General features: G+C 39.9%; 1 protein-coding gene across 4 annotated transcripts in view; it reads right to left on the bottom strand.

The window, feature by feature from the left end:
• The window catches only part of ZDHHC13 (zinc finger DHHC-type palmitoyltransferase 13), a 59,270-nt gene extending 36,159 nt beyond the window's left edge, over window positions 1–23,111 (bottom strand). The window contains exon 1 of one of the 4 annotated variants that reach the window (XM_003830468.5): window positions 22,946–23,111. In XM_003830468.5, coding sequence (XP_003830516.4) covers window positions 22,946–22,972 — 27 coding nt within the window. In that variant the 5' untranslated portion in view covers window positions 22,973–23,111. The remainder of the gene's footprint in view (window positions 1–22,945) is intronic. The other 3 variants (XM_008955921.4, XM_008955922.4, XM_034932283.3) reach the window with 3 other exon arrangements.
• Between the last annotated feature and the right edge of the window lie 668 nt (window positions 23,112–23,779).

The following is a 23,779-nucleotide window of genomic DNA, read 5'->3' as shown; positions in this document are numbered from 1 at the left end:
ATATTAGCCCTTTGTCAGATGAGTAGGTTGCAAAAATTTTCTCCCATTTTGTAGGTTGCAAAAATTTTCTCCCATTTTGTAGGTTGCCTGTTCACTCTGATGGTACTTTCTTTTGCTGTGCAGAAGCTCTTTAGTTTAATTAGATCCCATTTGTCAATTTTGGCTTTTGTTGCCATTGCTTTTGGTGTTTTAGACATGAAGTCCTTTCCCATGCCTATGTCCTGAATGGTAATGCCTAGGTTTTCTTCTAGGGTTTTTATGGTTTTAGGTCTAATGTTTAAGTCTTTAATCCATCTTGAATTGATTTTTGTATAAGATGTAAGGAAGGGATCCAGTTTCAGCTTTCTACATATGGCTAGCCAGTTTTCCCAGCACCATTTATTAAATAGGGAATCCTTTCCCCATTGCTTGTTTTTGTCAGGTTTGTCAAAGATCAGATAGTTGTAGATATGCGGCGTTATTTCTGAGGGCTCTGTTCTGTTCCATTGATCTATATCTCTGTTTTGGTACCAGTACCATGCTGTTTGGTTACTGTAGCCTTGTAGTATTGTTTGAAGTCAGGCAGTGTGATGCCTCCAGCTTTGTTCTTTTGGCTTAGGATTGACTTGGTGATGCAGGCTCTTTTTTGGTTCCATATGAACTTTAAAGTAGTTTTTTCCAATTCTCTGAAGAAAGTCATTGGTAGCTTGATGGGGATGGCATTGAATCTGTAAATTACCTTGGGCAGTATAGCCATTTTCACGATATTGATTCTTCCTACCCATGAGCATGGAATGTTCTTCCATTTGTTTGTATCCTCTTTTATTTCATTGAGCAGTGGTTTGTAGTTCTCCTTGAAGAGGTCCTTCACATCCCTTGTAAGTTGGATTCCTAGGTATTTTACTCTCTTTGAAGCAATTGTGAATGGGAGTTCACTTATGATTTGGCTCTCTGTTTGTCTGTTGTTGGTGTATAAGAATGCTTGTGATTTTTGTACATTGATTTTGTATCCTGAGACTTTGCTGAAGTTGCTTATCAGCTTAAGGAGATTTTGGGCTGAGACAATGGGGTTTTCTAGATATACAATCATGTCATCTGCAAACAGGGACAATTTGACTTCCTTTTTTCCTAATTGAATACCCTTTATTTCCTTCTCCTGCCTGATTGCCCTGGCCAGAACTTCCAACACTATGTTGAATAGGAGTGGTGAGAGAGGGCATCCCTGTCTTGTGCCAGTTTTCAAAGGGAATGCTTCCAGTTTTTGCCCATTCAGTATGATATTGGCTGTGGGTTTGTCATAGATAGCTCTTATTATTTTGATATACGTCCCATCAATACCTAATTTATTGAGAGTTTTTAGCATGAAGCATTGTTGAATTTTGTCAAAGGTCTTTTCTGCATCTATTGAGATAATCATGTGGTTTTTGTCTTTGGTTCTGTGTATATGCTGGATTACATTTATTGATTTGCGTATATTGAACCAGCCTTGCATCCCAGAGATGAAGCCCACTTGATCATGGTGGATAAGCTTTTTGATGTGCTGCTGGATTTGGTTTGCCAGTATTTTATTGAGGATTTTTGCATCAATGTTCATCAAGGATATTGGTCTAAAATTCTCTTTTTTGGTTGTGTCTCTGCCCGGCTTTGGTATCAGGATGATGCTGGCTTCATAAAATGAGTTTGGGGAGGATTCCCTCTTTTTCTATTGACTGGATTAGTTTCAGAAGGAATGGTACCAGTTCCTCTTTGTACCTCTGGTAGAATTCGGCTGTGAATCCATCTGGTCCTGGACTCTTTGGTTGGTAAGCTATTGATTATTGCCACAATTTCAGCTCCTGTTATTGGTCTATTCAGAGATTCAACTTCTTCCTAGTTTATAGTCTTGGGAGAGTGTATGTGTCGAGGAATTTATCCATTTCTTCTAGATTTTCTAGTTTATTTGCATAGAGGTGTTTGTAGTATTCTCTGATGGTAGTTTGTATTTCTGTGGGATTGGTGGTGATATCCCCTTTATCATTTTTTATTGCGTCTATTTGATTCTTCTCTCTTTTTTTCTTTATTAGTCTTGCTAGCAGTCTATCAATTTTGTTGATCCTTTCAAAAAACCAGCTCCTGGATTCATTAATTTTTTGAAGGGTTTTTTGTGTCTCTATTTCCTTCCGTTCTGCTCTGATTTTAGTTATTTCTTGCCTTCTGTTAGCTTTTGAATGTGTTTGCTCTTGCTTTTCTAGTTCTTTTAATTGTGATGTTAGGGTGTCAATTTTGGATTTTTCCTGCTTTCACTTGTGGGCATTTAGTGCTATAAATTTCCCTCTACACACTGCTTTGAATGTGTCCCAGAGATTCTGGTATGTTGTGTCTTTGTTCTCGTTGGTTTCAAAGAACATCTTATTTCTGCCTTCATTTCGTTATGTACCCAGTAGTCATTCAGGAGCAGGTTGTTCAGTTTCCATGTAGTTGAGCGGTTTTGAGTGAGATTCTTAATCCTGAGTTCTAGTTTGATTGCACTGTGGTCTGAGAGATAGTTTGTTATAATTTCTGTTCTTTCACATTTGCTGAGGAGAGCTTTACTTCCAAGTATGTGGTCAATTTTGGAATCGGTGTGGTGTGGTGCTGAAAAAAATGTATATTCTGTTGATTTGGGGTGGAGAGTTCTGTAGATGTCTATTAGGTCCGCTTGGTGCAGAGCTGAGTTCAATTCCTGGGTATCCTTGTTGACTTCCTGTCTCTTTGATCTGTCTAATGTTGACAGTGGGGTGTTAAAGTCTCCCATTATTAATGTGTGGGAGTCTAAGTCTCTTTGTAGGTCGCTCAGGACTTGCTTTATGAATCTGGGTGCTCCTGTATTGGGTGCATATATATTTAGGATAGTTAGCTCTTCTTGTTGAATTGATCCCTTTACCATTATGTAATGGCCTTCTTTGTCTCTTTTGATCTTTGTTGGTTCAAAGTCTGTTTTATCAGAGACTAGGATTGCAACCCCTGCCTTTTTTTGTTTTCCATTTGCTTGGTAGATCTTCCTCCATCCTTTTATTTTGAGCCTATGTGTGTCTCTGCACGTGAGATGGGTTTCCTGAATACAGCACACTAATGGGTCTTGACTCTTTATCCAATTTGCCAGTCTGTGTCTTTTAATTGGAGCATTTAGTCCATTTACATTTAAAGTTAATATTGTTATGTGTGAATTTGATCCTGTCATTATGATGTTAGCTGGTTATTTTGCTCGTTAGTTCATGCAGTTTCTTTCTAGTCTCGATGGTCTTTACATTTTGGCATGATTTTGCAGCAGCTGGTACCGGTTGTTCCTTTCCATGTTTAGTGCTTCCTACAGGAGCTCTTTTAGGGCAGGCCTGGTGGTGACAAAATCTCTCAGCATTTGCTTGTCTGTAAAGTATTTTATTTCTCCTTCACTTATGAAGTTTAGTTTGGCTGGATATGAAATTCTGGGTTGAAAATTCTTTTCTTTCAGAATGTTGAATATTGGCCCCCACTCTCTTCTGGCTTGTAGAGTTTCTGCTGAGAGATCCGCTGTTAGTCTGATGGGCTTCCCTTTGTGGGTAACCCGACCTTTCTCTCTGGCTGCCCTTAACATTTGTTCCTTCATTTCAACTTTGGTGAATCTGACAATTATGTGTCTTGGAGTTGCTCTTCTCGAGGAGTATCTTTGTGGCGTTCTCTGTATTTCCTGAATCTGAATGTTGGCCTTGCTAGATTGGGGAAGTTCTCCTGGATAATAGCCTGCAGAGTGTTTTCCAACTTGGTTCCATTCTCCCCGTCACTTTCCGGTACACCAATCAGACATAGATTTGGTCTTTTCACATAGTCCCATACTTCTTGGAGGCTTTGCTTGTTTCTTTTTATTCTTTTTTCTCTAAACTTCCCTTCTCGCTTCATTTCATTCACTTCATCTTCCATCGCTGATACCCTTTCTTCCAGTTGATCGCATCGGCTCCTGAGGCTTCTGCATTCTTCATGTAGTTCTCGAGCCTTGGTTTTCAGCTCCATCAGCTCCTTTAAGCACTTCTCTGGATTGGTTATTCTAATTATACATTCTTCTAAACTTTTTTCAAAGTATTCAACTTCTTTGCCTTTGATTTGAATTTCCTCCCGTAGCTCGGAGTAATTTGATCGTCTGAAGCCTTCTTCTCTCAGCTCGTCAAAGTCATTCTCCATCCAGCTTTGTTCCATTGCTGGTGAGGAACTGCGTTCCTTTGGAGGAGGAGAGGCGCTCTGCTTTTTAGAGTTTCCAGTTTTTCTGCTCTGATTTTTCCCCATCTTTGTGGTTTTATCTACTTTTGGTCTGTGATGATGGTGATGTACAGATGGGTTTTTGGTGTGGATGTCCTTTCTGTTTGTTAGTTTTCCTTCTAACAGACAGGACCCTCAGCTGCAGGTCTGTTGGAGTACCCGGCCATGTGAGGTGTCAGTCTGCCCCTGCTGGGGGGTGCCTCCCAGTTAGGCTGCTCGAGGGTCATGGGTCAGGGACCCACCTGAGGAGGCAGTCTGCCCGTTCTCAGATCTCCAGCTGCATGCTGGGAGAACCACTGCTCTCTTCAAAGCTGTCAGACAGGGACATTTAAGTCTGCAGAGGTTACTGCTGTCTTTTTGTTTGTCTGTGCCCTGCCCCCAGAGGTGGAGCCTACAGAGGCAGGCAGGCCTCCTTGAGCTGTGGTGGGCTCCACCCAGTTCAAGCTTCCCGGCTGCTTTGTTTACCTAAGCAAGCCTGGGCAATGGCGGGCGCCCCTCCCCAGCCTCGCTGCCGCCTTGCAGTTTGATCTCAGACTGCTGTGCTAGCAATCCAGCGAGATTCCGTGGGTGTAGGACCCTCCGAGCCAGGTGCGGGATATAATCTCCTGGTGTGCCGTTTTTTAAGCCCGTCGGGTGGGAGTGACCTGATTTTCCAGGTGCCGTCTGTCACCCCTTTCTTTGATTAGGAAAGGGAACTCCCTGACCCCTTGTGCTTCCCGAGTGAGGCAATGCCTCGCCCTGCTTCGGCTCGCACACGGTGCGCGCACCCACTGACCTGTGCCCACTGTCTGGCACTCCCTAGTGAGATGAACCCGGTACCTCAGATGGAGATGCAGAAATCACCTGTCTTCTGCGTCACTCGCGCTGGGAGCTATAGACCGGAGCTGTTCCTATTCGGCCATCTTGGCTCCTACCACTTTTTTAAAAGATGTATTTATTTATTGGGAGGGGGTCTTCCTCTGTTGCCCACGCTGGAGTGCAGCAGTGTGATCATAGCTCACTGCAGCCTCGAATTCCAGGGCTCAAGCAATCCTCCTGCCTCAGCCTCCTAAGTAGCTGAGACTACCGGCGCATGCCACCATACCCAGATAATATTTTTTTTCTTTTTAATTTTTTATTATACTTTAAGTTCTGGGATATATGTGCAGAATGTGCAGGTTTGTTACATAGGTATACATGTGCCATGGTGGTTTGCTGCACCCATCAAACTGTCATCTACATTACGTATTCCTCCTAATGCTATCCCTCCCCTTGCCCCCCACCCCCTGACAGGCCCCAGTGTGTAATGTTCCCCTCCCTGTGTCCATACATTCTCACTGTTCAGCTCCCACTTATGAGTGAGAACATGCAGTGTTTGGTTTTCTGTTCCTGTGTTACTTTGCTGAGAATGATGGTTTCCAGTTTCATCCATGTCCCTACAAAAGAAATGAACTCATTCTTTTTTACGGCTGCATAGTATTCCATGGTGAATACGTGCCACATTTTCTTTATCCAGTCTATCATTGATGGGCATTTGAGTTGGTTCCAAGTCTTTGCTATTGTGAATGGTGCTGCAATAAACATACGTGTACGTGTGTATTTATAGCAGAATGTTTTATAATCCTTTGGTATACCCAGCTAATTTTTTAGTTTTTAGTTTTGTAGAGACAGAGTCTTACTATGTTGCCCAGACTGGTCTTGAACTCCTGGCCTCAAGCGATCCTCTTGCCTCTGCTTCCCAAAGTACTGGGATTACAGGTGTAAGCCACCACACCTGACCTGAATTAGTGCTTAATAAGCAAATTTAGTTACCTATCTACAATTTTTAAAAAGCTGATTTTTAAATAAATGTATCAGAAATTATATCTTCAAAATAGTCTCCTCGGGAGATTATTAGTTATTCCAATAGCATTGCCTTGAAATGTTTTCAGAATTTCCTTTCTGAAACTGTCCTCAGAGCCATATAAAAGAGACTCATATTTTTAAACTCTGAATATCTGAAAATATTATGATTTATTATAAAGACTGAAGTATATAAAACACATACGTGTATATATATATAAATATACATATATATATATATATATATATGTATGGACTTCTTTCGTAAAGAGTAAAGAATAAATATAAAATGAACCTCCATGAAACCACCACCTAAGTCAAGATATAGAACTGGGCCAGCACCTTAGAAGACTGCCTGGACACATGCTATGCTCCACCACATCCCCACACTAAAAGAACAGTTTCCTGACTTCAGTTATAATTACTTTTTGCTTTTCTTTATAGTTTTATCTCTAATGTATGCAACCCTAAAAAGTACAGTTCAGCTTTACGTTTTTTAATCTTTGTACAAATGGAATCTATCATATGTATTCTCTATCATTTGTTTTGCTTAACATTAGACTTACAAGCTTCATCCATGTTGTTATGAAAGCTACAACAGGTTCATTTTCATTGCTGTATAACATTCCAATACAGTAACATACTACAATTAATTTATCTATTTTACTATGGCTGGATATTTGGATTGTTCCTAGTTTGGGGCTATTATAAAAAAACATATTGCTATGCGTATTCTTGTACATGTCTCTGGGTATATATATATATATGTGTGTGTGTGTGTATATATATGTGTGTGGGTATATATATATATATATATATATATGTAAACAATTCTCAAAAGCATATATCTGGAAGTGGAACTGTTGGCTTTGAAGATATGCTTAACTCATCTTCAAAATGGTTGTACCAGTTAAACTTTCCCCTGCAGGGTATGAGTGCTTCTGTTGCTCTAATCCTTACTAATACTTGGTATCATCAGACTCCATAACTTTTGCCAATCTGATGAATGTGTAAACATATCTTGTAGTGATAATAATTTGTATTTCCCTATAATTATCAAGTTGTATATTTCTTCATGTTTACTGGCCATTTTGAGTTCTTTTATAAAGTACATGTTTAAGCAATTTGTCCATTTTTGTGTTTTTAGTGGGTTTCTCTCTTTTTCTTCTTGAATGGTAGCCCTTATAAATTCTGGTTACTCCTTGTTGGCTATATGTTAAGTTAAAAATGAAGTAGAGCCTTCTACTTCTGTGCATGATGGGATAACTAGGATTGCACTTAACCTCTTGCTTTCTTGCTATAATAAAGAAACCTAGAAAAGTGAACAAAATATATGAAGTAACCTGTACTCAGACTTTGGACAATGAGAACAGTAAGACTGTGATTGCCAAGATATGAGAAAAAAACAAAACAAATACACAAGGTGAGCCCCACCATCACCCCAGCAATTTTGCAATCATGGGCACTGAGAGGAAAACACTTTGTTTTAGAGCCCAGCAGCCTTGCTAAATTGAGGAGACAGAAATTTGAGATCAGAGAGGCTGAGATAGCTGGCAGTTGTGGGCACATTTCAAGAGAGAAGTGAGCCAACCAGAAAAAAGGAGGCTCCAAAAAATCTGTACAGGAGGCCCATTGATTCTTTGCAGAGTACTAGGACAAGTAATGTATACAGGGAAACTTGACAAGGATAGGCAAAAAATGGAGATTTGTAAACTGAACAATTACTGGAGTTTATACGTAGCAGGAAGATGTTCAAACTCTGATCAGCCAAAGCGGAGACTCTTTGGTGATCCCTTGGGTTATTCAGTGGAGATGTCAGAGGGCCACACCTTAGAAGTAGGGCTGAACTATATCTGGAATAAAGACTACACCAGAACCACTCTAGAGAAGCCTAAAATCAGACTTCAAAGGACTCAAATTGAGCAACATTAACTACCGCCTGCCAAACAATATCCAATAGTCTTTAAAGACAGGCAACAAATACCAGATACTCATCAACGTGCATTCACAAAGTCCACTATCAAATCAAAACTCACTAAACATGCCAAGAAGCAAGAAAAATGTGATCCATAGCCAGAAGAAAAGAACCAGATCTTGAAACTATAAAGATGACAAAATTAGCTGAAAAAGATATTAAAACAGCTAATATAAGTATGTATAAGTATTTAAAGGAAAACATTAACAAAATGAGCAAAGAAATTGAAGATATGACAAAAGATCAGGTTAGAGTATCTGCGGATAAAAGTCAATCTCCCTGTAATCCCAGCACTTTGGGAGGCCGAGGCAGGCAGATCACCTGAGTTCAGGAGTTCAAGACCACCCTGACCAATGTGGTGAAACCTTGTCTCTACTAAAAATACAAAAATTAGCTGGGCATGGTGGCCCATGCCTGTAATCCCAGCTGCTCGAGAGACTGAGGCAGGAGAATCACTTGAACCTGGGAGGCAGTTGCAGTGAGCCAAGATCACACCACTGCACACCAGCCTGGGCACCAGAGTGAGACTCTGTCTCAAAAGAGAGAAAAAAAAAAATCAATCTCTAAAATACAAATTACACCAGATTAGATTAACAGCAGATTAAACAGTATAGAAGAAAAGACCATTTAAATTGAAGAAACAACAAGGAAAAGTATCCAAAATGCAGCACAGAGAGAAGATGACTGAAGATGTATAATTGCAGTTCCAGAAGACAAGGAAAAAAGTTTTTTTAATATTTGAAGAAATTATACCAAAAATCTTCCAAATTTGGTGAAAATTATAAACTCACAGTAACTACAAGTTTAATGGATCCCAAGTAGGATAAGCCCCGAAATCCTACACCAAGACATATCATAATCAAATCACTAAAAATCAGTAATAAAGAGATCTTAAAATCAGTCTGGACGCTTTGGGAGGCCAAGGCGGGCAGTTCACGAGGACAGGAGTTCGAGACCAGCCTGGCCAATATGGTGAAACCCCGTCTCTACTAAAAATACAAAAAATTAGCCGGGCATTGTGGCGGGCGCCTGCAGTCCCAGCTATTTGGGAGGCTGAGGCAGGAGAATGGCGTGAAGCCGGGAGGCAGAGCTTGCAGTGAGCCGAGATCGCGCTACTGCACTCCAGCCTGGGTGAGAAAGCGAGACTCCATCTAAACAAACAAACAAACAAAAATTAGCCGGGCATGGTGGCACGCACCTGTGGTCCCAGCTACTCCGGAGGCTGAGGCAGAAGAATCACTTGGGCCCAGGAGGCGGAGGTTGCAGTGAGCCGATATTGCGCCACTGTACTCCAGCCTGGGCGACAGAGCGAAATTCCCTTTCAAAAAAAAAAAAACAAAAAAAACCAGTCTGGAAAAATCAGACACATATGTTCAAAAAAGCAAAGATAAGAATACACTCAGACTTCTCATCAGACATAAGGCAAGCCAGAAAGCAACAGCACAACAGTTTTAAAGAGCTTGGTATGTAGCCTAAGCAGTGTCTACAGGGAATGTGTAGCTTTAAATGCTTATATTACCAAAAAAAAGGGGGCCTACAGTAAGTTATCTAAGCTTTCACGTTAATAATCTAGAGAAAGAAAATTAAACTCGAAGTGGATACAAGAAGAAGAATATAAAAATAGAAGGAATTCGTTAACTATAAAACAGAGAAACAATACAGAAAATCATTGAAGCCGAAATCTGGCTCTCTAGAAAGAATAAGTCAATAAAAGTGATAAACCTTTGATCAGTTTGATCAAGAAAAATGAAAAAGTATCAATGACGAATATCAGGTTTATAAAAGAGACATCACTACAAAAGCCTACAAATTTTGAAAGGATAAAAAGGGAATATTTTGAACAACTTTATGTCAATAAATTAGCAACTTAAGTGAAATATACAAACACCTTAAAAGACACACATTATCAAAATGGATCTTAAAAGTAATAAATAACATACTATCTATTAAATAAATTTGATTCATAATGAAAATCTTTCTCATAAAAAATTCCAGACCCATATAACTTAATTAGTTAAGCCTATCAAATATCTAAGGAAGAAATAATACTAACTCCTTCAGAAAACAGAAGAGAGAATGCTTCCCAGCTCCTTTTTTTTTTAAGACGGAGTCTCGCTCTGTTGCCCAGGCTGGAGTGCAGTGGCGCGATCTCGGCTCACTGCAAGCTCTGCCTCCTGGGTTCACACCCTTCTCCTGCCTCAGCCTCCCGAGCAGCTGGGACTACAGATGCGTGCCACCACATCCGGCTTTTTGTATTTTTAGTAGAGACGGGGTTTCACCGTGTTAGCCAGGATGGTCTCGATCTCCTGACCTTGTTTTCTGCCCGCCTCGGCCTCCCAAAGTGCTGGGATTACAGGCGTGAGCCACTGCACCCGGCCCCCAGCTCATTTTATGAGGCAGAATCACTACATACCAAAACCAACAAAGACATTACAAGTAAAGAAAACTATAGGCCCAGTATCCCTCATGAACACAGATACAAAAATCCTAAACAAAATATTAGTAAGGTGAATCCAGTAATATATAAAAAAGACTATACATCAAACCCAGCTTAAACATTTCAAAATAAATCAATGTAACCCACCATATTAATAAATAAGGTGAATATTCATATTAACAGAATAAAATATATATTCAAATATATAACAGTAAAAAATATATATTCATCATAGTAGAATAAAGCATTTAACAAAATTCTTTATATGAAAATTCTTTATGTAAAGCATATGACAAAATTTGTAAAATCTTTCAACACAAGGGAAAAGAAGGGAACCTCCTCAATCTAATAAAGAACATTTACAAGAAATCTATAGCTACCATCACACTGAATGGTACAAGACCATTTTTACTCCAAGACTGGAAACAAAGCAAATACGCTCATTATCACCACTTCTAATTAACACTGTACTAAAGTACCAGACAGCATAATAAAGTAGGAAAAAGAATAAAAATGCACACAGATTAGAAAAGAAGTAAATCCATTTTTACTTGCAAAAACATGATCATATGCATAGAAAATCCTAAGGAATCTTTAAAAAAATGTTTACACTAGCATCAAAAAGGTGAAATACTTTAAATGCTTTTATACTGTACCCTGCATTTTTTGGTGTGTTCAGTGGGAGGGTTACATCAAATATAGCCATGCTTTCATTAACAATGAGGATATATTCTGAGAAACATATCATTAGGCTATTTCATTCTTGTGCAAACATCACAATGTGTATTTACATAGACCTAGGCAGTATAGCATATTACACACTTAGGCTAGATGATATAAACTACTGCTCTGATCAACATCATATGTGTGGTCTGGCGTTGATCGAAACATTGTGGGATATATAACTGTACCTAGAAAATTGCTATAAATGAAAACTGACTTATTATTTTTTAATCTCATCTTGCTTTTTACCATCAATAAAGTTATCTAGCTTTCACCTACCTTATCACCAAACCTATTTCCGTGAACTTTTCAGTTTAAAAAGAAAATCATTCTCTAAGGATGAATACACAATTGAGAATAAAAAATTGAAGACATTTGAAATAATGTGCCAAAGTCAATTCTCCAAGAGTTCCAAAAAGTTTTAAGAATGAAAGTTTCTTAAATTTCATTTTTAAAAGACAGTTTTTAAATATTTTTTAGAAATTTTTAATTTTAAAGAAAGTTTTTACAAGACAAGGATGCCTGCTCTCAGCACTTCTATTCAACACAGTATTGGCAGTCCTGTCCAGAACAATCAGGCAAGAGAAAGAAATAAAGGGCATCCAAATAGGAAGAGAGGAAGTCAAACTATCGCTGTTTGCAGATAACATGATTCTATATCTAGAAAACCCTATAGTATTGGCCCAAGAGCTCCTTCAGCAGATAAACAACTTCAGCAAGGTTTCAGGATACAAAATCAACATACAAAAATCGCTAGCATTCCAATACAACAACTATCAAGCCAAGAGCCAAATCAGGAAGGCAACCCCATTCACAACTGCCACAAAAAGAATAAAACACCTAGGAATACAGCTAATCAGGGAGGTGAAAGACCTCTACAATGAGAATTACAAAATACTGCTCAAAGAAATCAGAGAAGACACAAACAAATGAAAAGACATCCCATGCTCCCGGATAGGAAGAATCAATATCATGAAAATGGCCCTACTGCCCAAAGCAATTTACAGATTTAATGTTATCCCTATCAAATTACCAAAGACATTCTTCACAGAACTAGGAAAAAAATATTTTAAAATTCATATGGAACCAAAAAAGAGCCTGAATAGCCAAGGCAATCCTAAGCAAAAAGAACAAAGCTGGAGGAATTACACTACCTGACTTCAAATGATACTATAGCACTACAGTAACCAAAACAGCATGATGCCAGTACAAAAACAGACACATAGATGAATGGAATAGAATAGGAAGCCCAGAAACAAGGCTGCACACTTATGACTATCAGATCTTCAACAAAGCTGATAAAAACAAGAAATGGGGAAAAGACTCCTTATTCAATAAATGGTGCTGGGATTACTGGCTAGCCATATGCAGAAAAATCGAAGCTGGACCCTTTCCTTAAACCATATAAAAAATCAACTCAAGATAGATCAAAGATTTAAATGTAAAATCCAAAACTATAAAAACCCTAGAAAAAAAACCTAGGACATACCATCCTGGATATAGGAATGGGCAAAGATTTCATAACAAAGATGCCAAAAGCAATGGCAACAAAAGCAAAAGTTGATAAGTGGGATCTAATTAAACTAAAGAGCTTCTGCACAGTAAAATAAACTATCAACAGAGTAAACAGACATCCTACAAAATGGGAGACAATATTTGCAAATTATGCATCTGACAAAGTTCTAATATCCAGCATCTATAAGGAACTTAAATTTACAGGACAAAAACAAACCCCATTAAAATGTAGGTAAAGAACATGAACAGACGCTTTTCAATAGAAGACATAAATGCAGCCAGCAAGCATATGAAAAAAAGCTCAACATCACTGATCATTAGAGAAATGCTAATCAAAACCACAATGAGATACCATTTCACACTAGTCAGAATGCTATTATTAAAACGTCAAAAAATAAGAGATGCTGGCAAGGTTACAGAGACAAAGGAATGCTTATACACTGTTGATGGGAGTGTAAATTAGTTCATTGTGGAAAGCAGTATGGCGATTCCTCAACGAGCTAAAAGCAGAACTACCATTCAACCCAGCAATCCCATTACTGGGTATATACCCAAAGGACTATAAATCATTCTACTATAAAGACACATGTATGTGAATGTTGACTGTAGCACTATTCACAATAGCAAAGACATGGAATCAATGTAAATGCCCATCAATGACAAACTGGGTAAAGAAAATGTAGTACATATAAACCATGGAATACTATGCAGCCATAAAAAAGAATGAGATCATGTCTTTTGCAGGAATACAAATGGAGCTGGAGGCTATTACCCTTATGCAGGAACAGAAAACCAAATACTGCATGTTCTCACTTATAAGTGGGAGCTAAATGATGAGAACTCATGAACACAAAGAAAGGAACAGCAGGCTGGGCATGGTGGCTCATGCCTGTAATCTCAGCACTTTGGGAGGCCAAGGTGGGTGGATCACTTGAGGTAAGGAGTTCAGGAACAGCCTGGTCAACATGGTGAAACCCCGTCTCTACTAAAAAACAAAACAAAACAAAACAAAATTAGCCAGGGTGGTGGTTTGTGCCTGTAGTTCCAGTTACTTGGGAAGCTGAGGCAGGAGAATCACTTGAACCTGGGAGGCAGAGGTTGCAGTGAGCCAAGATCACACCACTGCACTCCAGCTTGGGTGACAGAGCAAGACTCCATTGCAAAAAAAAAAAAAAAGAAAAGAAAAAGAAAAGAAAAAAAGAAGAAGGGAACAACAGACACTGGGGTATACTTGAGGGTGGAGGCTGGGAGGAGAGAGAGGAGCAGAAAAAATCACTACTGGGTACTAGGCTTAATACTTGAGTAACGAAATAATCTAGACAACAAACCCCCATGACACAAGTTTGTGTATATAACAAACCTGCACATGTACCCCCAAACCTAAAACAAAAGTTTTTAAAAGAAAGTTTTAAAATTTTCAGTTTTACTTAAATGAGTCCATAATCCCTCAAGGGATTATTTTGAAGGGGCACTGTTTTTAAAAAGTTAATTTACAGTAAAATTAACTTTGGTATACAGCTGTATGAATTTTAACACATGTATGTATGGAGTCACGTAACCACCACCATCATCCTTTGCAGTCATACCCTCCCGTAACCCCAACCAACTCTTGGCAACCACTGATCTGTTGTCATTAATTCTGTCTTTCCCAGAATGTCATATAATGGAATCATACAGTACACAATCTTTTAGGAGGGGCTTCCTCCACTCAGCACAATGGTGCTGAGATTTATCCAAGTTGTTGTATGTTATCAATAATTCCTTCTTTTTTATTGCTGTGTAGTATCCCACTATATGGGTGCATCACAGATAATCTATCCAAACAGTCTGCGTGGGTTGTTTTCCAGCTTTTGGCAATCATAAATAGAGCTGCTAAAAATATTCGTGGACAAACTTTTGTGTGAACATGCTTTCATTTCTGTAAGAATAAGACTGCTTGGCCATATGTTAGGTATATTTAAATTTATGAGAAACTGCTAAACTATTTTCCAGACTGGCTATATCACCTTGCATTGCCACTAACAACTATGAGAGTTACAATTGTTCTGCATTCTCACCAGCACTTGGGATTGTCAGTCTAATAGATGTATAGGGGCATCTCATCATGGTCTTAATTTGCATATCCTTAACGGCTAATGAAGTTGAGCATCTTTTCACGTGCTTATTTGCCACCTGTGTATCTTCTCTGGTGAAGTGTCTGTTCAAGTCTTTTGTCCATTTTTTAATTGAGCTGTTTGTTTTCTTACTGTTAAGTTTTGAGAGTTCTTTATATTATATATTCTAGATACAAGTCTTTTGTCAGATATTTGATTTGCAGATATATTCTCCTGGTCTGTACCTTACCTTCCCATCTCTTAAAAGTCTGTTTCATAGAGCAGAAGTTTTAAATTTTAAAAAAGTCCAATTTATCAATTTGTTCTTTTATGGATTGTGCTTTTGGTGTCACGTCTAAAAACTACTGTCTTGGGGTCACAATTCCTCTGTTCAGAGAGTTCTCCCTCAGTGTTTCTGGTGACTGTGCTGCCAGGAAATCCCTTTGCGGCTCCTTGAGCTTTAACTAGATAGCTTCTCATAGAGCACTCGTCTGCACTGATGCTTATTTCCAGGGCTCAAGTCAAGGCTGGGGGCAAATCAGAGAGAAAAAAGGTAAATCAGCTACTGATTTGGTGGTTTTTGAATTCCGGTCTTTTTCTTCTTCAGTCCACCTGCTTTTCTGAATAGGTAAATTCTGATTTATCTGGTAAATAATCAGTACCCCCCCCCACATACACGCAGAATCACACACAGCTAAAAATAAACATGTAGGTAGTTAGATTAAAATGTAAATAAAAACATTACTTTAGGATGCTTTTCCTGATATCACAGTAATTATATTCAATTGGAAGAAGGCAAAGGGTTGAGGAAAAGAGTTGAACTATACTAAAAATTTCTAGAATCTCAATAAGTAACAGTTATAACAAAAAGTGCAGCTAAGATTGACAAAAAAAATCAGTGTATTTTTATATAAAAAATTTTTACTAGAATTTTAAAACCATAAAATGATAACATATTAATTTTAAAGATCTAGCAATACAGAAGTGAATACAGGGTTAACAATCCGGACTCTTTCCTCTTCAATACTGTACCACCAGAGATAACCATTATTAACAATTGGGTGCATCTTCCCTCATTATGTATATATATTTTAACATATATAATATTGTGCTATATACATACATACATCCACATTTTTAATCATTTTCTTCTCATACTTATTGAACAAAGAATAGGATCACATTATATACATTATTCTTCAACTTGCTTTTCTCATGTAACAATATATCATGTACAGTCCTGCAGTTCAGTAATATTTCACTATTGTTCCATTGTATATAGATCTAGCATAACTCATTCAACCATTCCCCTTTGGTTAGAGACATAGGTTGATTTCAGCCTTTCATATCTATACACAATCAACACCCTGGGCATTCTAATTCTATAGGATTGATTCCTCAAAGTAGGACTGTTGAGTCAAAAAAAGTGCATTTTAAACATAAATAGATTCTGACCAAATACTCTCCCCAATTCACAGTCCCAATAGCAAAGTATATACGTGTTCTTTCTCCCTACAAACCTTCCCAGAACTGAATATTATCAATCTTTTTACAACCTTGACACTTTGACGGCTAAAAATGGCATCCTATCTTTCACCTGTACTCCCCTAGTTGCTAATGAGTCTGAGTGTTTTGTTTGTTGTTGTTGTTGTTGTTAGGTATACTGGCTCTCCATATTTTCTCTTTTGTGGATTGCCTTTTCATAGTCTACTTGTTTTTCTAATGAATTGCACATATCTGTTTCCCTTTGTAGGTTAGAAAGATTAAGCCTTTTTTGTTTTGTTTTTGAGATGGGGTATTACTCTGTCACCCAGGCTGGAGTGCAGTGGCACCATCAAATCTCACTACAGCCCTATCTGCTGGGCTCAAGTGATCCTACCACCTGACCCACCGTAGTAGGTAGGACTATAAGCAAGCACTACCACACCCTGCTGATTTTTTTATTCTTCTGTAGACAGGTCTCGTTATGTTGCCCAGACTGGTCTCGTTATGTTGCCCAGACTGGTCTTAAACTCCTGACCTCAAGTTATCCTTCCGTCTTGGCCTCCCAAAGCACTAGGGTTACAGGCATGAGCCACCACACCCCACCCTGACCCTTTGTTTATACACAGATTTTTCATCACAGAAAACTGACTCATTCTAGATACAAATTTGTTGCTTCTTATACTATGTTAAGGCATTAAGGACATCAGCTTTATTTTTCATGTATAAAGTTGAGGAGGTTTACATGTTTTAATGTGAAGAATATCCACAATTAAGAACATTTGTTTAGTCGGCAATTAATTACTGTGTATTTATGATGTACAATTATGCTAAGGGCATATAAGACATGGGTGCCTATCCTCCAGGAATTTAAGTCTAATAAGGGAGATATGTCAGAGACAGAGTGAAATAATAATAGCAGGCAATATGTGATTATATATGATTAAATGGCAACTTTAAGAAACTAGAAAACAGAAGTTATCTTCCGTTCATGTCATGGTTTACCCGCATGCAGATCAAACTAAAACCTAAAAATGACTATATTCAAAGCTTGTGTTTGAAGTCAATCATCTACAAAGTGAGGAAAGTACACTCAAAGCCATATATGCAGTGACCCACTAGGTAATGTGAGAAAATGTTAAAGCTTCTATTATAATAACTTTTTATCTTTTTACTTAAAAAGGAAAAATAAAATTTACAAATTTGAGTTTTTAAAGCTTTACCAAATTTATTTTTTCTTTTTAGCACACCTCTGCTGGCAGGAAAGCTTTACTAATTTTTAACGACGGCAGTCTCATTTATCGATATGCCAAGCAGGTCACTCCTTATACTCTGTTTACAAGGTAACCTAGGGGCAGAGAAAGCTTCCACAAACAGAGAGTTGACAGTAGGACCTTCAGCATTTTACAATATATATTAGATTATTTTCAAATTATATTGTTAAATTTTAACTAAATTACCTCTCCCAAAATGAGCAAGTAGCTTAAGCTGATTTCCACAAAGAAGCCATGAATTGAGGTAATAATAATAATAATAATAAGCACAAGCAAATAAGAAAATAGCAGATCAGGAACTCTTCATCAGACACATGAAGTATAAACAAAGATGATCTAATCCAATCTGACAAGTCAGTACCCCCTTGGAAAAAATTCAAAATTGTCAAGAGGCTAAATTGAGGCAGATTTATAACCACCATCTTTAATTCAAATCTTGCCATGAACATACACTGAGCTATTAGTTAATGAATATAATTTAGAAATACATGTCAAATCCTACAATAACATGACCCATGACAATATGAAATTGGCCGCCAGCTCCTATCCCCATGTTCAAACAGAAGAGAGCTGAAATTTTTATTTTCTGTGAAGTTTTCTGTGAAGCAAGGTCAGGAAAAGGAGGGCAAGGACACAACAGAGAAGAAGACAGGTAACCTTGAGTCTCAAAAGATAGGGAAGAAGACACATTGATTCCCTGCTTCCACAGTATTCTCTCAGCCTAATCTCTCCTGATTGCACTGATGACACGGGCCAAATAACCAAATTCATGGTACTGCCACATTGACTGTATGATAGTGGTGAATCATCTACTCTATTTTTGGCTCATTTCTACGTTTGTAAAGTGAAAGGGACATATCAATACACCCATAAAGCTCCTTCTAAGTCTCATGTTGCATGGTCCTAAGGTGAGCTATTACAATAGTCACTATTGACTTGTGAACTGGTAAAGAATTTACTGTATGAACAAACACACTACATGGATAAAGAAGCTTAACTGCTACATGGCTGCCTACAATGTTAAGGTAACAGAACAGACTAAGCAAATTCTCATGATGCCAGCCAACTCCCAAGAGTTTTCATCAATTATTCATTCAGGGAAATATAAAGAACACCTATACAAATCACAGAAGTAGGTAATCAGGGATAAAAGATGAATAAGACACAGTTCCTTCCATAATACATTCATTCTAGACATTTACTGAATGCCTACTACGTGCTGGGCACTATTGTAGACACAGCAATATGGCAATGAACAACAGACAAGGTCCTTGGTTTTCAAGGAACTTATATTTTAGTTAGGGATATACTCCCTTCCCCATTTTCAGAGCAGAGTAAAATACAGACTACTCCTCAGACCTTGACCTAAAGAATGGGTGGACTCCAAGTGGCAGCAAACAATCAAACAAGATCGTATCATGACTGGACCACCTGACTAGCAATGAAAATGCACTGCATCAGGAGCCCTGACACCTGGGCTCTGCTAACTTGCTATGAACCTTTGGAAAGTAAGTTATTATTTTTGAGTCTTGAATTCATGGGAAAAGTTAAAGGGCTAGACTAGATAAATGGTTCTCAAACCTTCCAAATATCATGGACCTTTTTGAAAATGTTACCAAAATTAAGGCCTCTCTACTTAAGAGGAATGCACAACTGCACATGTAAACTAACTTTTCAAGATGTTCACTAATTTCAAGATGTTCACTAACGCCCTGAAGCTTATCCTATATGCCAGTTTAAGAATCTCTCAACTAGGTAATTCACTGAAAAGCCTTCCAGCTCCAAGTATTCTATGATTCCATTCCATTTTACTTCCTCTAGTCTTCCTAGGATTCCAGTCTACAACTACCTCAAGATACTAGAATAAAATAGGTTTTTGTTTTTGTTTTAATTAAGATACATAGGGAAAAAAAATTTAAAGAGGGAAAAAAGAGAGATACCAAGAAAGAGATATGTAGCTAGCTCACTGTCCTCCACAGAAGAGTGAAAAGCAGAACAAGATATTATGAAAATTATCTAACAGACATATGAATACATGTGTGGTAATTTTTACAACATAGCCTCAAAATTATTTGCTACTTCTCCATCAAGAGGTAAAGGTCTATGTCCCTTCCTCTTGACTCTGAGCTTTGTGACTACCTCACTAATAATATATTTCAGAAGTGATGCTGTGGCAGTTTGCAGGCTCAGGCCCTAGAAACTGGCAGCTTCTTCTTCCTGGCTCTTTCATTAGATGGTCACTAATGGAACTCAGCCACTATACTGTGCAGAGGTCCAGGTCACGTGTAGGTGTCTCTACTGAAAGTTAACTGCCAGATGTAAGTGAAGACACTCATAGATACTGGCTCCAGCTCTCAATTCATCTCCAGCTTATGAGTCTTTGCAGCTGAGGCTCTAGACATGGTGGAACAGAAACAAACCAACCCTGCTGCAGTCTCTCCAAGTCCCTGACACACAGAGTCCATGAGCATGACAAAGGCATGTTTTATACCACTATGTTTTGGGGTGGTTTCTTACACAATAAATAACTAGGGCATCTTTAAGCTCTGAGGGATCATGTAATACTTCTCACACAGAGACGTCATGAATGAGATTATTTTTCTAAATTGTATATAAGAATTGTTAAAGTTACAGTGGGCATTAATTTAAGCCAAAATCAAGATTTAGAAAACCACACTTAAACTCCAATGACAGGCATTATCCTGCCAGATTATCGAATAAAAAGAGAGTGAGAGAGAAGGAGCGAGTGAGTGAGAGAGAAATATGTGACACTCATTAAAAGTTCTCATGTCATTAAAGTTCTCATTAACAGAAGTACCAGAGTTTAGTTTCCAAGTTCATTCATTGACAAGTATTTACAGAGTACTCACCAGTGCTAGGCATTGTTCCAGATGCCAGGCACACAGCAGTGAACATAACAGACAAAAATCACTGTCCCTATAGCACTAACATTCAGTGGAGGAGAAAGAAACAATAAACAAGACCAATAAGTACGTTAAATGGTGTTAAATGCTGAGGAGAAATCTAAAGCAAGGAAGGAGGCCAGGGAGTGTTGCTGGTAGTGCTGATGATGGAAAAGGCTTGCAATTTTAAATACGGGGTCACAGAATGCCACACAGAGGTGACATTTGTGTCAAGACTTTAAAGAGGCGGGGGAATAAGCCAAGTGGGCACACAAGGAAAGAGCATTCCAGAAGTAAGTGCGAAAGACTCTGAGGCTGGTGTGGCTGGGGATGACCGGGGCAAGCAAGACAGTAAAAGATGAGGTCAGGCTGGGAGCGGTGGCTCACGCCTGTAATGCCAGCACTTTGGGAGGCCGAGGCGGGCGGATCACAAGGTCAGGAGATCGAGACCATCCTGGCCAACATGGTGAAACCCCATCTTACTATACAAAAAATTAGCAGGGTGTGGTGGTCCGCACCTATAGTCCCAGCTACTCAGGAGGCTGAGGCAGGGGAATCATATGAACCCGGGAGGCGGAGATTGCAGTGAGCCGAGATCGCGCCACTGCACTCCAGCCTGGCAACAGAGCAAGACTCTGTCTGAAAAAAGAAAAAAAAGATGAGGTCAGAAAGGAAACTGCAGACCTGATTGTATAGGCAAATCCTGGCAAAAATCCAACAGCACCGATCTTGGAATCAAAAGAACCAAATTCAATGAGAGCAGTAATGTTTTTGTCTGTTTTGTTCACTAATTTATCACAGCACCTAAAACGGTGCCTGGCAGACATTCAAAACACATTTGCTGAATGAAGGACTGAAGTCTTGGCTCTATCACTTAGCAGCTATTTGACTTGTAGCAAGTGATTCCAGTTTTCTGAGCCTCTGTTCTCATTTTTAAAATCAGAATAATCATTTCTCCCCACCTCATAGGATTATAGTGAGGATCAAAAATGGGGAAGTATTTTGCAAACTGCAAAGCAGTATACAGAGGTGAGGTCTTCACATTATTGAAAAAGTGAACAAGAGCAATTATTATTAACAACGACAATGATCTCTCTACCTTTCCCTACTAAATTCAACCACCAAATCATTCTCTCCCTCTCTATAGGCCATGGAACTGGGACAAGGCTAATCTTCCCTTCAGCATGAGAGAGTGAACTTTAAGCACTTGAAGCCTTCTGTAAATGAGTGGCAGTAATTAAGACACAATAGTTACTCCTACCAACTTTTCTTTGAGCCTCTCTGAGAAAAAGAATGAGGCACTGTTTCCATGTGAAGATTCAACACCCTTTGGTAAAATCCAGTCTGCCTGAGAACTATTTTTTTTTCTGTTAAAATGCAAGAATAACCAATAAGCACACCTTGACATTTCCCCAGACATCTTGTACCTCACTTAAACCTACACAAGATCTTGCTGAAAGAAGGGAAAGGGAAAGCATGAGGAACACTCTCGGGACTGGAAAAACGTTTTTAGAGATCAGGTAATCCAATCATCCCAAACTGAGAATCTACCGCCTAACTGATTCCAGCTGAAGACAGCTTTAGTGTTCGTTCTCATCTGTATATGGGGCTAATATCTTCTTAAGGATGCTTCAATTCTGGAATAAAATAATGCATATGAAAGCATCTGACATGGGTTATGCACTCACTAAAACTGGCTGAACCTGGAAATTCTGCATTTATTCAATAAATATTAAGTGAACGTCTACAATATACTAGTCAGTACTCTAGGCACTAGGAAAGGGCCATAAGCAAAAAGCACAAAAATCTTGTTTTCTTGGAGACAACATCTACCTCCTGTAACTTCTCCGACTGGCCCGCCTGGCTTCCTTGGAACTCCGTCTGGCTTTTATATAACCCTCCTCCACGGAATATTGTCCTTTGAGATTTTGCAGATCGCTGTGGTGTACCTCCCCTCTCCACGCCCCTTTCCTCCATCCTAAACAAGCAGCCTTAATTATTTCAAGGAGTAAGCAAGGATGCGGAAACAGGAGCGAAAACTGGACTGGGTGGGGTGAAGGCGGGTGCTAAGAAGCCAGGGCTGAAAAAGAAATCAACAGAACCGCTCCGACTCCGGGCCAACGTCAAGACGGGCGGGTCCGAATCAGGTGTGTCACCTGACACCTCTCCCGGGAAGGGCCATAGTCCCCTCCCCAGGCCCACAGAGGTCCCCGCCGGGCTCCGGGTACCGGCCCCAGGGGGCGCCCTGGCCAGGGATGGAGGCTGGAGGGGCCGGCTCGGGCCCTCACCCGTCAGTCCTCGCCTTTTCTTCCCAGTCACCTCAGAGAGAATTTCCAGCATCGTTCGTGGTGTTTCCAGGCTCCCGCTTCCCAGACCCAGGCCCCGCCGCTCCCGAAACCCCCTCATCGAGCGGCCTCTCACCCACACCATCCTTTCCTCCACAGCTGCAGCCGCTCTCCCGGCCCCCAGGACAGCCACCGCCCGGCCGCACTCACCTGCGAGCCCAGCCCCGGCCCCTCCATCTCCCCAGGAGCCCACAGCGGCTGAGGCTACTAGGCAAGTAGCGACTGCCGCCAGCCCGCCAGCCCGCCTTGGGTCGCCTCTTCTCCCACTTCCTGCTGGCGCCCTCACCTCCGCCGCTGCGGTCCCCGCTCGTGCCCTGAGCCGTCAATCGGTCCCGGAGAACCAATCCCAGCCCTCCATCTGCTAGGGGCGGGACTTTCTCACCTCCTGGGAAGCCCGCTGTGAACAGCTCGCCAGAGGCTCCACCCCCGGCCCGCCCGTGCCGGTCGCTCCCCCAGCCCCAGCCCAGGACCGAGCGCCCCTGCCCCAGGTGCCACGGGCCCCAGATGTGCGTCCAGGGTTAGGATCAGACTGTTATTCCAACGTCAACCACCGTCTATTGAGAGCAAATCTGGACTTGGCTACTTAATTGCTAAATGACCTTGTGAAAGTCTCTTATTTTACCTCAATTTTCTCATCTGTGAAATGAGGAAAATAAGGGTACCTACTTCATGGAATTATCAGGAGGATTAAATGAGAAAACGCATGTAAAGCCCCTCAGCCAGTGCGTTACATATAAAAAGGAATCAATAGATGTTAGCTATTTAAATGTTTTCCACTCCATTTGTGTGATCTTGGGCAAGTCGCCTCTACCGCCTGAGGTTCTGTTTCCTCAAATGAAACAAAAAATGAGTTCTACTGCGCAGGCTAGAGGGGGAGTGGGCGAGAGCCTCCCACTTGAAGTGCACCTCCCCCTTGACCTCCACGACCCTTTGTGGAGGGCACTGGAGGAGCTGGCATTTAAGCCCTGTCCAGCTTGAAGGTCT

The sequence above is a fragment of the Pan paniscus genome, chromosome 9 (genome assembly GCF_029289425.2).
Source record: "Pan paniscus chromosome 9, NHGRI_mPanPan1-v2.0_pri, whole genome shotgun sequence".
In the NCBI taxonomy this organism is placed as follows: domain Eukaryota; kingdom Metazoa; phylum Chordata; class Mammalia; order Primates; family Hominidae; genus Pan; species Pan paniscus.
This window is presented reverse-complemented; position numbering and strand designations above follow the sequence as displayed.